The following is a 16160-nucleotide window of genomic DNA, read 5'->3' on the forward strand; positions in this document are numbered from 1 at the left end:
TTAGTTCTTCCCCTTTGTGTCTGCATAACGATTTCAGATACTTGACTTTTCCTTCTGGCCAGGACAGCCTCTGTCCGACTGATTATGTCCAGTAAGGTATCAGTACAATCTAAGCTACTGATTGGAAGCAAAATTTGTAACTGGAATCTACAGTGTTTATTTTTCATGCTTAGAAAATAAATTTAAGAGTTTAAAAATAAATAAATTACATCTACTCAGATTAGTACTGAACAATGTACTCTGCAGTTTAGTAAACATCAAAATATTTTATTGAACTGAATATTCTTTTAAAGAAAGCTGTCTTCAATTTTTTTGTCCAATTGTCTTCTGATTCTCTATTGAAACAAAAGTATCTTAACTCCATTCAGAAAAATAAAGTTCAATTTATGTCAGTATCTACTGTAAGAAAAACATAAAATGAATTTATAAAGCCAGCTTTCAAAGGTAAATATTTCACATTGAAAATATTGGCATAGAAAATTCAGTATATCTTACACTGTGACAAAGTTAATGAGCTGTAGTGAAGGCATTCAATATATTATTTCCCTTTCTTCAGCCCCAAATCTTTCTCAATCTTCAAGAGTGAATTTGGGAAACGGAAGAACTCACTTTACTGCTAGACATCATTTCAGTAAATAGATATAATATCCTAATTGTAGACTGAATTAATTTCTTCAGAATACTGTAAGACTCACCTATTCTTCTGGCATCTTCTAATTCTATTGTGAAGCAATATGTGAATAGTGTCTAGTAAAAGCTGGATATTTTGGTTGTAGACTTTTAATTTGGAGAGGACTAAATGACTAATTTGGAGATGACCAGAATGTTATTTTTAAAACACGAAGAAGATTGCTTCAGAATAGATTTCAAATTGCAACAATAGGAAAAATCTCATTGGAAGGTATGAAAAGCAAAAATCCCTGCATTTTGGCTGCACAAACAACAACATGAGATTTGACCTACTTAACATCCTAGCTTTCCCTCTTCCATGCGCACATCCCTTTGGAAATGCTGAAGTGAGGGTAATAAATAAAAAGGGGTCAGTGTACATAATATCTCAAATTCACCCACAGTGAGTTATTGGATCAGGACAAATAGCCATTTCACATTGATACTGAGGTGATAAACTTGCATCATCTTTACATAGTATGAGATGGCATCAAAGTCTATGCTAAAGGTCTACTGCTAACAAACCACAACTTTCTTATTCTCACAGCTCTCTCACGACACCAGAGAAGGAAAAATGGCTTCCACGGAACAAGCATATCATTAAATTCCACCGATTATAACCAAACAATAATTTTATAGCTTACTCATGTTCAAAAGCTGTGTGGCTTATACAATAGATAGTAAGCAGGCAGTTTTTACTCTCGCAAATAAGGATCTCCATTTGTATTGATTCCTCTACCTTAACTTTCTATCCCATTTTAAAAAGTTACTTTTGAAGGGTGTCCTTCTTGCAAAACACAGAATGGAATAATATGGAAAAATGTAGTTAGGAGGATATTCTATGAAAATTATCAAACCTTTTCTGTTATAGCAAAAACAATTTAGACATAGTCTTTGACTTTTAACGTAAGTTTTTTCTAGCAATAATTTTAGCTTATCTTTCAACAATATTTTGTTCATCCAAGTTTTAAGGCGGGGTCCCCAACTCCTGGGCCATGGCCCACTACCAGGCCTTGAGCTGTTCAGAACTGGGTAAGAGAAAGTGATGGGAGAGTGTGCACGCACATCCTCACTTGCACAAGCAGCAGGCAAGTGCATGCACACACACCCCATCTGCACAGAACCATCCACCCTCCCTCTTCAGGGCTACAAAGCTGAAAAGATTGGGAAATTGTTTTAAGGGACCCTGTTGTCTTCACAAATCATTTAAAATTCAGGTGAATTCTCTATTCTCCAAATTCCATTTTCAGATAGTGTTCTGGTTTCTAGTAATTAGCTTTCAAAGAATGTATAAAAGTATTGATCAATTGCACTGATGGATTAATACTTTAATTTTTAACTACAGAAAATCAAAATGTTTTACACTGGTGATCCTTCTCTCACATAATTGCCATTTTTTAAGAGAATGCTGCTTGATGTTCCTGTGCTATAAATAATAACTATATGCTACTATCATTTTTGCAAAACTTACAGTATTAATATAATTAATTACATGGCTTATATTCAGCAAAGTAATAATTACAGTTGTAAAAATTCTAACAGTCTCAAGTTACAAAAGCTCAACACTATATTGAGCGTTAAGCTTTCATCATTAATATGGAATGTTGAACCACGTGAGAGTGTACATTTTTGGTCTCACACACAAAGTTGTTCAATTCTCTTCCAGTGCCCGCCCCTGAAAAAAAAAATACAACATCTGTAGATGCTTGCAATGGTTAGAAATTGCAGGGCATCTCTCTGGCACAACAGTACAGTAGTTATTCACCTTATTCCCAAGGTTAATATATACTTATTGCAATGAAGATAAATACTGTCAAAATAATCAATTTACTGCATTGCTTGTGCTAAAGTACTAAATGTTTAGAGTAGCTTTGCTATTCTAATAATTATCCCATCTAAATAACAGGATTTTATTCAAAAACAAAACATAAATTTCATCAATTTAGAAGAATTTGAAAGTGATGTTTTTATACCTATGCTTGAAAGTTTTGCTCATTATAATTCTAGACAAATCTTTCCTATAACATTAATCTGAAGTAAGGTTTTTTTTCTTTTTGCTCTTAAATTGGTTTTTCTCATCATTGCCTTGTTCAGATCAAAAACTAACTTTCTGGTGACTTCAGTTACAAGCAGTAGACACATCAAATTCATCTTAGAAGTCATATACAATATTTCCTCTTCCAAGTGTTAACAAAACACAAATTAAACTTGAAGTTTAAGATCTATTTTGCAGATACAGTATAATGGCATTATTAACATATCAAAATACTTCATGCACTTTGAAGTGATTTTCCAAAGAAGGTGCTTCATCAGCAAAATGAAGTTGGCTATTTATATTTGCACCAAATTCCTCAAGAAGTTGTACAAATCTCTTGTGCTCTTTTCCAATCCATGTTCTCATTGTATCAAATACCTGATATGGTGTGACATGAGCATTAACTGAAATTCCAGTCTGTGAAAACTCTCTCAGCACATGAGGGTATGTTACCCAAGTATTACTTCCTCCAGAATGACCGCCATCCAACCAGTACATAGCTTTTATATTTTGTATAAAATCATCTATATCCTTGTCCTTTTTTGCTTCTTTCAGTTCATGAAGTAATTGATTCAAGACAACACAACCTTTACTGAATCCTATTAATGTGAATGAATTTCTACCAATAGCAGAAGGCTCATTAAAGCTCACAGCAGAATTGCTAACATGTTCACAGTGTTTCTCTGCTGCTGGGCAACCATTACTAGTTGCAAAAGTAGGTAATTCACAAGAAACTGCCTCTGTATTGTCGCTGAACTCGTGCATGTTTTTCTGAGACACCAAAAATTTTTGAGCAAGTTTAAATGCATTAACTAGCAGGGCATGAAGGTGTCTGAAGGCTCCAAAGTCAGTAGTATGTTCAGGTGCTCCAAATAAATTGCTTGCCACAAAATTATCATAGCAGCTGAACTTGTGCAAATGCATTCGGGAACATTTTATAATCCAAATGTAACTGCCTGGAAAACGATGACCAAGAATAATTGCAACATTTTCTAAGCACCATTGTTTCCACTGGAAGTTCTCTGGATGACAAGCCATAATTTCATGATAGTTCTGAAATAAAATAAAGGCATTATTTTAGAGGAAACTATTAGAAAAAAACCTGCAGGTCACATGCAGAGTAGAAATAACACATACTTATTCTAATAAAATTTGATGAATGCATGCATTTGAAATGAATACAGCTGTCCCTTTTAAGATATTCCAGTCTACTGTAACTTATCTGATTTTTTTGACTGAGTATGTATGTATGTATGTATGTATGTATGTATGTACGTAAGTATGTATGTATGTATGTATGTAAGTATGTATGTATGTATGTATGTATGTATGTATTCAATTTCTCAATGACTGGGTGGCTTAAAAGTAAAAAAAAAAACCTAAAACACTAAAGTATTTTCAAACAATCAAACAATAAAAACATGCAAATTGAATATACATAGCAGCTGAGATACTTGGCCAGTGTAGTGTTAGCAATAAAGCCAGGAAACGTGGCCCTTAACATCTTCAGTACCCCCGGCTTTGGAACTAGCCAGAACAGGGTTGGGGACTTTCTAATCTCCGAAGGGAGGAAGTTCCAGAGCAGGGGCCACTGCAGAAGAAACCTGTCATCTAGTCCTCAACAGTTGATACTCTTTGGCTGATGGGATCTGCAGCATGCCCATTCTGCTAGATAAGAGTTGGATGGGTAGAGACTCTTGGAAAAAGATGGTCCCGCATATAATCTGGCCCCAAGCCATGGAGGTCTTTAAAAGTGACAACCAGCACTCTGAATTGCCCCCAGACACAAACTGGTAATCAATGCAGCTCATGAAGAAATGGGGTTACGGGTGCTATATATCTTGTGCCATTTACCATTTGCATTCTAGACCAGTTGAAGTTTCCAAATGCCCTTCAGGGACAGCCCCACATCGAGCATGTTGTACTAGTTTAAATGAGAAATTACAAAGGTGTGAGTTACTGTGAGCAGGGCCTTCTGACCCAAGAATGGGTGCACCTGGTGTATCACCTGAAGATGTGCAAAGGCTCTTAGCCATGACTGCCACCTGCTCTTTGAACAGGAGCAGTAAGTCTAGGACTCTAGGAGGATTTCCAGATTGCACAATGAGTCTGCCTCGGGTTGTATAACCCCATTCAGAACTAAAGATGGACAAGTCTTGGTCTCTGGAAGCTGCTTCATCTTTCTAAGATTGAGTTACAGCCCAATGATGTTAAATGCCATCAAAGCCTTTAAAGCTAAAATGACTTAGGATATCTTCCAACACTTCCATTTGTTACAAAATACTCTGGAATTTGGGTAGATATGCAGCATCATTAACACCAACCTAAAAAATGGAGACAAATATCTTCTATTTCAATTTGCATCTTAGAAAACTGAAACTCTGATTTCTCTACAATAATATGACGATCGTTTATCTTCCATTATTAACCTTTTCTGAGCTAAGTATTGTATATTTTTTATTTCAGCTGGCTCAAACCTGATTCATTCTGCTGAGCTGTAATTATAATAACTGGTTTTTCTCCTTGCCACCAATTTAGCCACGGGAAGAGAAAAAAACCCACAACCACCACAGAGACAACAGCCTCATTTCTTTTACTGTGGAATAAGAATAAATAATGGCCACCATGGAAAACCTTTTTGGATTAAAAATGATACAAACAACCTAGAGCAACTCAAAGGTTGGCAAGATCGCTGGTGCAAGTCAAGATTTGTGCAAGATATCTACAGACTCCATTAGAAAACAAATAAACCTGATTTTTATCCAGCACATTCCTTAAGAGTTTCGACTTGATTTTCACTTTCAGGAGCATCTAAAACGGTGTGCCCATAAAACTCTGAAATGGCAGATTTTTAAGTGCCAATCGTGGCCTACAAAAGAGGTCACGGTTTCTTCTGATGACCCTCACCCGACTTAACACCGGCCAACAATATAAATTCCCCTCCCTTTCAGTTTTAATTCAGAGACCTGAATTTTGCCAGCAAAGCACAAGTCATGCTACAACAGAAGTCCTAGGGAGAAACCCCCGCGTCCGTGCACCCCAAAAGCAACTCCAGGCCATTGGCGTATCTTGGGTTGCCTTGTTCCTCCGCATCGTTGCTCACAGCCAGGCGCTGCCGCCGTACCTATCGGGGCTGCGCCGTTCCTTCGCTGCTCGCCAAGCCCCTCGGGGTCTGCCTTCGCACGTGCGGCTGAGCCACAGACGAATCCCAACGGACAACCCACGAAACACGCGGTGCCCTCCCCCCCAGGCTCCACGCGTGGCGTGCAAAGCGACGCGTTTCCTTCCTCGCGGGCTTCGCGCATCCGAAGAAAAGCCGCTGCGGACCTCTGGCGCCCGCCTCCTACCTGCACGTCCCCCGGGAAGTAGACGACGTGATGCTGAGCCTGCCCCGTCGCGGGGGCGGAAAGGGGCAGGTGCAGCAGCGCGTCGTTGGCTTTGAAGGGCTCGTCGCCCGGCACCTCCGATAGCCGCAGCAGCCGCGGCCGCGGCGAGGAGGTCGAGGGCAGGAAGAAGGCGCTCCCTCCTTCGTCAGAGCCCGCTCCGCTGCTGCTGCTGCTGCTGCTGCTGCCGCCCGCGGCCCCCGACAGATAGGCAGCCGGATTTCCACGGAGGCTCATAGTCCGTGTCAGGCAGAAAAAAACGGAGCCGAGGAGTCCCCTCACGACCGAGGCTACAGGTGGACAACACCTGTTCATGGAGGCTCTAACGTTCTGGCCCCGCGCGACCAGCCAGGCCTCCAAGGTCTCCCCAAACAAACGCGCCAACCAATCGACGGGCCCGACCTGCTCACACCTCCGAGGCGGCGTACAGACGAGTGCGCACGCGCCAGTGGGAGGCGAGAGGAGGTGCGTTTCCTGGCGGAGGAGCGAAAGAGGGCCTTGATTGGTCGTCCCGAGTCGCTTCCGCTGGTTGGCTGCAAAAAGGAGAGCGGGGAAATTGAAAGAAAGAGGCGGAGCTGAAGGAGAGGCGGGGTCCTAGGAACAGAGGAGAGTGGATAAAAATGTTTCAGTCGGCCAGTTATATACAGTGTCAGTTTGGTTGATTAATGCCTTCCTTATAAAAAAGTAAGGTTTTCCAAAATGATCAATATTAACCTTCAAAGGTGGATGTTATTATTATTTGTAGTACTATTAAAGTAGGGTTTTTCATATAATTATGGATTGGTAAGCAATCTGAAATTTCATGAATAAATTGATGAATTAAAGAGTTTAGGGACCCCGCCATAAATGCATAAGAACCATATTTGCTAATCAATTTGTAATTGTCACTTGCTTTTTTTTTGCCATGATTATTTTTCTTTTCTTTTTGCCATTCAGATCTTTCAAATGCAATCCAGGATAAGTAAAACCTAAACTGCCATTACGGAACTCCATTCCAGGTATCTTCTGAGCAAGAGTGATCTTTAATAAGAATAGACTCATTCCTCTGATATTTAACCGAAGAGTTACTTGTCAACAGTTAAGTACTTAAAACAGACTATTGAGAAAGACAGCTGTCTACTCCAACCCATACATATAAGCTATCATAAAAAAATCTGAAGGGTATAAACTAATGCATCAAAATAATGCACTGGGAAATAACAGTAGGCTCTCAAAGTCACAGAAAGTTGAATGTTTATTTTATAAATTGGGGAATGAAATGAATGAAAAGAAATATTATATCCTACAGGGAATAGCTACCTGAAATACAGATAATTCTTTACTTATGACCACAATTGCGACTGGAATTTCTGTTGCCTGTAAGGCAGTTGTTGGATGAGTGGGCATACAATCATATTTCCTTTTTTACCACAGTTAACAGAATCACTGCAGTTGTTAAGTGAGTCACATGGTCATTAAGTAAATCTGGCTTTCCCCATTAGCTTTGTTTGTTGAAAACTGACTGAGGAGGTCCCAAATGGCAATCATATGACCCTGGGACACTACAGCCATCATAACTATATGGCAGCCGCCAAGCATTTTGATCATGTGACCATGGGGATTTTTACATGGTCATAAGTGTGAAGACTAGTTGTAAGTCATTGTTTTTTCATTGTTGCTGTAATTTCCAATAGTCACTTGAATGGCTGCAAGTTGAGGACTACTTGTACATAATAGGAGCACTTTAGCTGATGTGAAAATAGAGTGTAACATTTTGTTGCAAGTCTTATTTCTCTCTTCCAGAACAACTTCAATCCCACCATTTTTTCCCTTTGTGATATTTACTTACTTATTCACTTATTCATTTTCTACCTTTATTATTTTTATAAACAACTCAAGGAGGTTAATACTCCTTCCTCCTCCTATTTTCTGCATCATAGCAATATTCTTTTGAATATTATGCTATTTCTTTTGCTGATGCAATAAAGCTTAAGTAGAATCCTTACTTAACTGACAAAAAATATTAATTCTTATTATGAAAAGGTAACAACAGTATATTTTACTGGAATTTTTTAATTCACCACAAGATGGCACTGTAGTTGTAGCTTGATGACAAATTCGCTCCTTATCATTTGGTTATTTTATACTGTATTTAAGCTTCATAATTATAGGAATAGTATAAATCAGCAAACTTTTTTGATATTGACTATAAGATTGATTTACAAAATTAAACTGGAAAAAAATAAATATTTTATTTGGCAACAATGCTGGCTCTCTGTTAGGATTAGTTTCTTTAAAAAGTTTCACAATAAATATACATATGAGCTGCAGAAGAGCTTCATGGAGAAAGGAGAGTTGATTCCCCCCGGACAAAATGTACTGAGATCTGGTTTGATATATAAAATAGCACAAATATAGTTTCCAATGTAGGAATTCATTTGCAGACATATTGCAGATATCTATCCAAAAGAAAGCTAATAGCCCCAGAATCCATTGTTAGCTCCAGGTTTAAAACTATAGCCATATTTATCTGAGGAAGAATAGCTTTTGTTTGTGTTTATAATATCTTATTTTATCTGTCTTGGAATACATAGAATGAATACTTGACACGCCTGAAGTTTGACTAGAAAGAATCCAGAAAATTTGCTTTCTTCAGGGCCCTTTGAAGTTGTGAAACAACCAATCTAAAAAGAGAAGGATGGAGATTGGAAAGAAATCATTCTGAACCATTGGATCCAAGGACGGCTTCTTAGGAAGGAGACAGTCAATCCCCTCTTTAAATGCAAACATCTTCTCCAAAGAGGAGTTTACCATATCTTGTATCCAAGCATGCATCACTTCCCAAGAGGCTTTCACCAGCTAGGAGAGACATGGATCTAAAGCACAGGTGGCAAGAAATCACAGTCCCAAAAATGCTGCCCATTTCCTCAGGACCAATCAGGTGAAACTCTTACCAATAATTGAACAAGATCATGCCTCAAGTCAGTTACTAAGACCTGCACAGCCAGCCCAGTTCTAATTGATCAGCCTGTCTGGATCTGATTAATTTTATCAATAGAGTAAGTAGTGCACCTAGTATTCCTGCAAGGGTTTCCCCAGTCTCTCTCTCTTTGCCAAGAAGAGACATAGCCTCCCAAAATAGAGTTGCTGGTTGCCAGCTATGAGAATGGTAAGAATGAAGAAATAGCCTGTTTTGCCATTCTTATTGTAAGCCTTAATAAAGGTTTGCTTTTTGTCTTCCTCCTGTGGTGCTTTGGGCATCTTCTAGTGTCATTTCATCTTGCAGAATTCCTCTAGAGGAAAGCTAGAGGGCCGTCTAGGATCACAGAGAGGCTGCACAGGCACGATTCACTTCACTATTCTTGAAGACCTTCTCTATGTTATTTTTTTAATTCTTCATACATTATTAGGAGCATATTCTGTTAGAAAAATACTGGTTAGAAACTTAATGAATATATGCCTGTCATTGATCAGATCATGTATCGGAATTTCTATATATAAGTAAGCAAAGACATACAATGTATCTATCTTTTTATGCTTTGTGTTACAAAGCAAAAATGAGTAGCTTTAATCGTGGTAAGTGATAGCACATATATAATGATAATATTACTGACAAAATGGAAGGCTAGCTTTGTCTTAGAGGTTAAGGAAGGGAATAATTTTTGTATCCTTGAGAGTATCTATCAGTTTACAAAACAGTAAAAGTTGTCATCTTGCCCTTGAAACACAATTTTATTAAGTTAAATTTTCAAGTACGGGCTGTAGTTAATTTGACCCGGAACTGCATAAACATTCTCGGTAGTATTTCTATGTTTTTTTATTCTACCATTGTGCTGGAAATCAATTCTAGAGAGCCATCATGAAATTACCGATTACTATCATAACCTGAGGTTTACCTGTATTCTACATTTTGCGGCTATCTGCCATTCCTTAAATGAAATGCATTTTGTTCCATGTTTATGTTATAGTTGTGATCCCAGACAAAGAGAGCTGCTGTCTCTGTCTGTGTGTCTGTCCCTCTGTCTCTGTGTCTGTCTGTCTGTCTCTCTCTATATATATATTTTGCTATGATTTTATTGACAAGTGTTGACACTACCTATTCCAAATAATTGTAATCAACAGATATTGTGCACTGAATGATTTCTCTGCCTATAAGAAGAGTAGGATTTGGCTTACCAGATGTTTCTGAATTAGAACTCTTGGCAGCTCCAGCTAACATGACCAATAGTGAGGGTATCTGGGAGTTGCATTTCAACAGCATCTGGAGGGCCTCAGATTCCCCACCCTTTAAATAAATGATACCCTGCGTCCCCATCCAGCTTTCTGATTTTATGTTAGCTATATTTTTGTCAGCAGTTTTGTGCTGTGCGCTTGTGAAGTTGCACCAAATTGCAGCCTTTCAGTTTGGGGAGGATTTTTGAATGTGGTTTGAATGATCTGTTACACAAGTGAAAACCATTAATCTGTGAGTCTCTAACTAGCATGTTTTAATACTTCAAGGCAGTGGTGGTGTCTATATATTTTTTCTAGTATTTCTGTGAGGTTGGATCTGAAGTTCAGTATGTAAGGAAATGGTTTTTTTTTTTTTTTGGAAAAGGGAAGTCCTGAAGCCTTTGAGTTTTGTGAATTGCCCTCTGGGCCCCTTTATGTTGGTGTGAAGTTAAATGAAAGACCAGCAATACTTTTATTTGTTTCTTAAATAGAAGCTATACACAATGGCATTTTCTTAAAGACTGATGCCGCAAAATCCCAGTTCTTGATATAACAGTTCTTTTTGCTGGATTTTCAATAAATACCTATTTTATCATTGTACTTATGGAGAACTATCTATATGTCCAAGTAAGAAGAGCACCAAAATTTCACCTGCCAGGCTTGAACCAAGTGACTTCATTCTGTTTGCATTAGAATTAGCTCCATTTAAAAAACCCTTTTGGTAAATTTGACAATAGCTTTTGTTTTAAGTTATGTATTATATTATTTTACTGAGTGCATTTATATTTGGCCATCCTTCCACCATGGAACTCACAAGGGTACATTGGGGTTTCCCACTCAGTTTCTGTTCCTGTTTAGATTCAAGCCTGCTAACCTTCAACCAGATGTCCTCAGACCATGCCCTTCAAACATCTAATCAAAGGCTTATTATTTTTGACATTTGTTTCAGGTCTTAATTTATTATGAGCCTTAGCATTCCTGACTTTATCTTTGCAGATTTGTATATGCTGCCTTAGCTATGTGTTCCTCTTTCTATTTTTTATACATGTCCTTTTTGTCTTTCAATTTTACACAGTCCTTTATACAGCCATACTGGTTTCTTGGATCTCTTATTTTTCCTTTTCAGTGGTATTGTGCTGGACTGGGCTTTTATAATCTCATTTTTCAGAGTCTCCCAAGCTTCTTGAGTTGTTTTACCCTTTAAGATTTTCATCCATAAAATCTTCCCCAACCTCCCTCTAAGTTTATTGAAGTCAGCTCTCTTAAAGTCTAAGACACAAGTTTGATTTTGTTCTATTGCTTGTGTCTACCTTATATTGAATCTCAATATAACATGGTAACTCTCCCTCAAAGTTCCACAACTGCTTCTATCATGTCATCTGTTAGTAAGAATTAAGTCTAGTATAGCTGACCCTTTATTTCCCTTCTCAACCTTTTTTAGTCTTTTTCACCCTCTAGAAGATCTCGATGATTCCAAACAACAGCACTTAATATAATTTTTGATTGTAACTATAACAGATCTATCAGAGTGATATCTATTTCTTTTGACTGCCCAGAAACAAAAAATATGAAATGTTTTGAAATATTTTTAATTCCTTTGTAGGGGATGTTTTAAGAAATTCTGGCTGCAATCTTATGTATGCTTTTCTGAGAGTAAAGATCTTTCCCAGTTTTGACTTAAAATGCTATACACTTGTATTTGAATAAGCAGAAAGCTCTATTGGTGTAAAATTTGCTGTCCCCATTGACAATCTTTCTCCAACCTCTATTCTATTCAAAGCCACATACTGGTGTCCTGATTGTGTAGCTGTAGCATATAATAAGCAAAGTGAATGGTTGAATCCTCCAGCCTGTCTACCTATCATGAGCCAGCAGGGGAAACATTCCCCAAATGTAACGCAGCAGAAGGAATTGGGGGTAGGGGTGGAAGAGCTGTCTGAACAAAGGGCTCTCTCATTCCTAATTTTTCCTCTTCCTACCCCTCATTCTCTCACAGCTTAACTTGAATAAACATCAAATTAAATCAGAATTATGAAGGAAACTAAGCAGTACAGTAATGCAGTGCGGTATTTTGGGTTTTTCAATTTCTCTTTCCTTTAAAAAGGCAACATATGACAACTTTGTATTTGGATTTGAAGGAAAAGTGTATATGATGGTGTCATTCGACAATTTCGGTATTTTAGCTCTGTGCTAAACTTGCAGGGGGCATAGAGTTGAAGAACTTAGAGTTATGGCTGAGCAGTCTGATGCTACTACATAGTGCACCCATGTCTTTAAGGAGGCAAAAGCAAAATGGTGGTAAGACAAGTTGGCCAGCCTGAACAGCCAATAAATGAGTCTTTGATTCCAGCTACTATTGATAGTAGTCACTGACCACTGCCATCCTACTTGGGGAATAGCATAACAAGTGTTGCACATAAGGAGAGGATTCTTGTATTCTGACCCAAGCCTTATTCAAATTAAACAAACACAAACTGTTTATAAAGGCAAGCCTTTTTTTAATGCAGTGCTGGGAATTCTTTGCATTCCCAGCCAAGAGTCATTTAAACTTAATTGTCTGAGACAAAAGCAAGTCCTTTCAAGGTTGTAAAAGGCTGCCAAGAACAGAAGTCTAATTACTGATAAATATCAACCAACAGAAGTTTCAAAAACAAACTGGAGTTCACAGGGCTTCAACGAGGACTCAGAGTCTAAAGAACTTCTTTGCTTCCTACAAAGAGCACATCCCCGAGGGCTGGTTTTTATCCCTTATGGGAGGGGCAATCATCTTCCAGCCTTACTCCCGAGTCTCCCTTGCTGCTTCAGCTGCTCTCTCCTTCAAGCAGCCCTGCACACGTGCATTGGGCACAGGCTCCCCGGGGTCCTCTGCTTCACTGCTGCCAGACTCCAAAAGCTCCGAAGGCAGCACCCCACTCTCAAATGGTCCTGGCCCCATCCCTGCATCATACGCAGGACCCTTGTCCAAGTCCTTGCCAGACTGGTTCTCTTTTGTCCTCTCTGTCAGAGATCTCTGCTGTCCGCACCTGCTGCTGGCGAACCACAACATCTTGTAGGCTGCCACCTTAACAGAAACTAACTGCATCTGAAATTAAGCAGAGTTGGGACTAGTGAGTGCTTGATTGAGAGACCACTACTATCAATGAACACTCTCAAAGAAGGCAGTGACATAGCACTTTTGAACTATTATCGAGAAAAATAAATAGATGTGTACATGAGATATGTTTTCATGAGATGAATTCAACTAAAATGAGAGTTTTATATCTTTTGAATACATTGTGAAAATTATTTATGAAGATATCTGTTCTCCTTTCAGATTTATATGTTTTTGTTAGAAAACTATAATAAATTATTGCTATTCTGTAAGGATATTTTGCCTCTATGAATATGCCTGCATATGTCAGAATCCATCAATGCTTGAGCCTGATGCCCATTCTCCTGCTGATTGATGTTGATGGAAGAATATGGAATAATGGAAGAATATGGAATAATTTCTTAAAGTAGCAGACTTTGAACATTCCAATTTTCACCCATCACATGAGACTGTCAACCTATGGCCATTTAAATGTTATTTATTTATTAGATATTTTAATCCTGACTTTATTGTTTGTCATAAATAACAAGGCAGTGAATACCTTCCTCATCCTATTTTCCCCAAAACAACAACCCTCTGAGGTAGGTGGGTTGGGCTGAGAGAAAGTTACTGGCCCGAAGTCAGCCAGCTGGCTTTCATGCTTGCTGAGTTGCAGCTTGTGGCAGCTCCAGGAAACATGGCCAGTGGAGAAGAGAACATCTGAAGCATCAACACATTCTCTACTCTTGTAGAATATTATTAACCATAATATAAATTATTAATGTAGTTCCTACTATGATGTCCCTGATAAGTGGAAGATGGCAGGGACTGGGGGACTAAGGAGTGGAGGCAGCAGCTGTCAACCCTGAAGTGTAACTGGGCAAAGCCATTTTGGAGCTTCAGTTTTACCACACTGGGGCGAGGGATAGGGAGGTGGGGATTAGAGATAGCTGGGTTTGTGTAGTCAAAATAAAATACTTTCTCAATACCAAGGGAACCAAGGACATTCTCATACCTGACTGAAGGAAGGAAGGAGAGGTGATGTGATCAGACCAGCAGACGCTGATTGGGTCATGTGACTGTTTGGGGTCGATTAGAGATAGAATTAGAGGAGGAAGTAGTCAAAGGTAATATGATAGCTTGGAGTAGAAATATAGGATGCAGCATTACTTTAATAGAATGGAAAAAGATTTGGACCAAAAATAATAAAATTACAAAATCGGCAACATACAAAGAAAATGCCTATAAAATGTTCTATAGATGGCATCTCCCTCCTTCGAGGCTAGCGAAGATGTTCCCCCAACATGAATCAAAATTTCTGGAAGTGCTAAAAAATATGGAACATTCTACCACATGTGGTGGTCCTGTACTGAAGCCCAAAGATATTGGAGAATTAAAAAATGGTTGGAGGAAATTACGACTGAACAGATTGAACTCAAACCAGAATTCTTTTTACTAGGGATATTTAATAGACAATTCACCCAAAAAGCCAAATACATAATATTACACATACACATGGCAGCTAGATTGGCTTTTGCACAATGTTGGAAACAATCTTATATTCCAACAGAGGAAATAGCTATTCAGAAAATAGTAAGTTGTGCAGAAATGGATAAATTGACCCTAGCACTTAGAGACAAAGAATCATCAGAATATTACAGGAGTTGGAACTGTTGGTATGATTGGATAGAACAAAGGTAATATAATAAACAACAATAAACTATAAAGGAGGCTAAGCTATAACTGTAGTAAATATATATTCGCATTAAGCTTTAATTGTAAATATGACAGCAATAATGATGTAAATAAGGAACCACAAACTGTCAATAATGGAACTGTCTTTTATTCATTTTTCTTATTTTTCTTTATTTTTCTATGTTGTGTATGTGTTTATTCGTTTGTTTTAATTGTAAAATCAATCAAGTTTAGTTTTAAAAGAGCAAAGCCTATGGGATACAATGAAGGCATATCTAAGAGGAATTACAATAGCCTACACAGCAAAAAGAAACAAAGAAAAATGGAGGACCCATAACACATTAATAAGGGAGATAAAGAGATTAGAAGATAAATTATAAAAAGGCCCAAGGGAAGAACAAACCAGAAATAATTTGGCATTATCAAAACATAAATTGAACATCCTAGGAAGATTTGGCAAGGAGCCTACAATATACAAAACAAAATTATTTTGAGCATGCAAATAAACCTGGTAGATGGTTGGCCTATAAATTTAAAAAAGAAAATGAGAGAAGAACTATACATCAATTATTAGATAGGAATGGAATTGAGGAAACCAATACAGAAAAGAAAAAAGAAATTGCGAGGGAATATTTTGAGAATCCATACAGTCAGGAAACAATAGAAACAAGGAAAATAGATGAGTACTTGAAAGAAGAACCATAACACCCATTAATGGCAAAAGAAATATTAAATAAGGAAATAACTGAACTAAAGGAAGCAACTAAAAGACAAAAAAATAATAAAACCCCAGGCCTGGATGGCCTACCAGGTGAACTTTATAAAAAAGTAGGAGAATTGACAGAAGGAATATTCTGGGAAGTTTGCAATGAGGTATTGTTGGAAGCTAGGATACCAGACTTATGGAAGAAGGCCTATGTTACATTAATCCCAAAGGAAGACTCAGAGGCTAATCAAATTAAAAATTACAGACCGATATCTCTCCTAAATGCCATTTATAAAATTTTTATGAGCATAATGGCAGATAGGTTGAAGAAAATATTAAACGATAGAATACACCCTGATCAAAATGGCTTCCTCTTGGAAAGACAAATTAGAAATAATACTAGAATAATAA

The 16160-nt window shown here is 37.9% G+C and overlaps 1 protein-coding gene and 1 long non-coding RNA gene across 3 annotated transcripts; one reads left to right on the forward strand and one right to left on the reverse strand.

Annotated features, from left to right (window-relative positions):
• Positions 1–436: 436 nt before the first annotated feature.
• Positions 437–6402, reverse strand: C1H2orf69 (chromosome 1 C2orf69 homolog). Of its 2 annotated transcripts, XM_087919741.1 has the most exons (3): positions 6052–6402; positions 3083–3757; positions 437–2344 (listed from the first exon to the last, which is right to left on the reverse strand). In XM_087919741.1, the coding sequence occupies exons 1-3, from the start codon at positions 6400–6402 to the stop codon at positions 2321–2323; spliced, it is 1050 nt and encodes a 349-aa protein (XP_087775867.1). In that variant the 3' UTR covers positions 437–2320. The 2 variants fall into 2 exon arrangements, with proteins under 2 accessions (XP_087775867.1, XP_026552625.1); XM_026696840.2 differs by having other exon boundaries at positions 437–3757.
• On the forward strand, positions 6145–9950 carry LOC148127930 (uncharacterized). Its single transcript, XR_015740698.1, has 3 exons — positions 6145–6552; positions 7024–7085; positions 8661–9950. It is a non-coding gene; the product is annotated as an uncharacterized LOC148127930 (long non-coding RNA).
• Positions 9951–16160: the final 6210 nt, after the last annotated feature.

The sequence above is a fragment of the Pseudonaja textilis genome, chromosome 1, assembly GCF_049901715.1.
Source record: "Pseudonaja textilis isolate UNSWEBS1 chromosome 1, rPseTex1.2, whole genome shotgun sequence".
In the NCBI taxonomy this organism is placed as follows: Eukaryota; Metazoa; Chordata; class Lepidosauria; order Squamata; family Elapidae; genus Pseudonaja; species Pseudonaja textilis.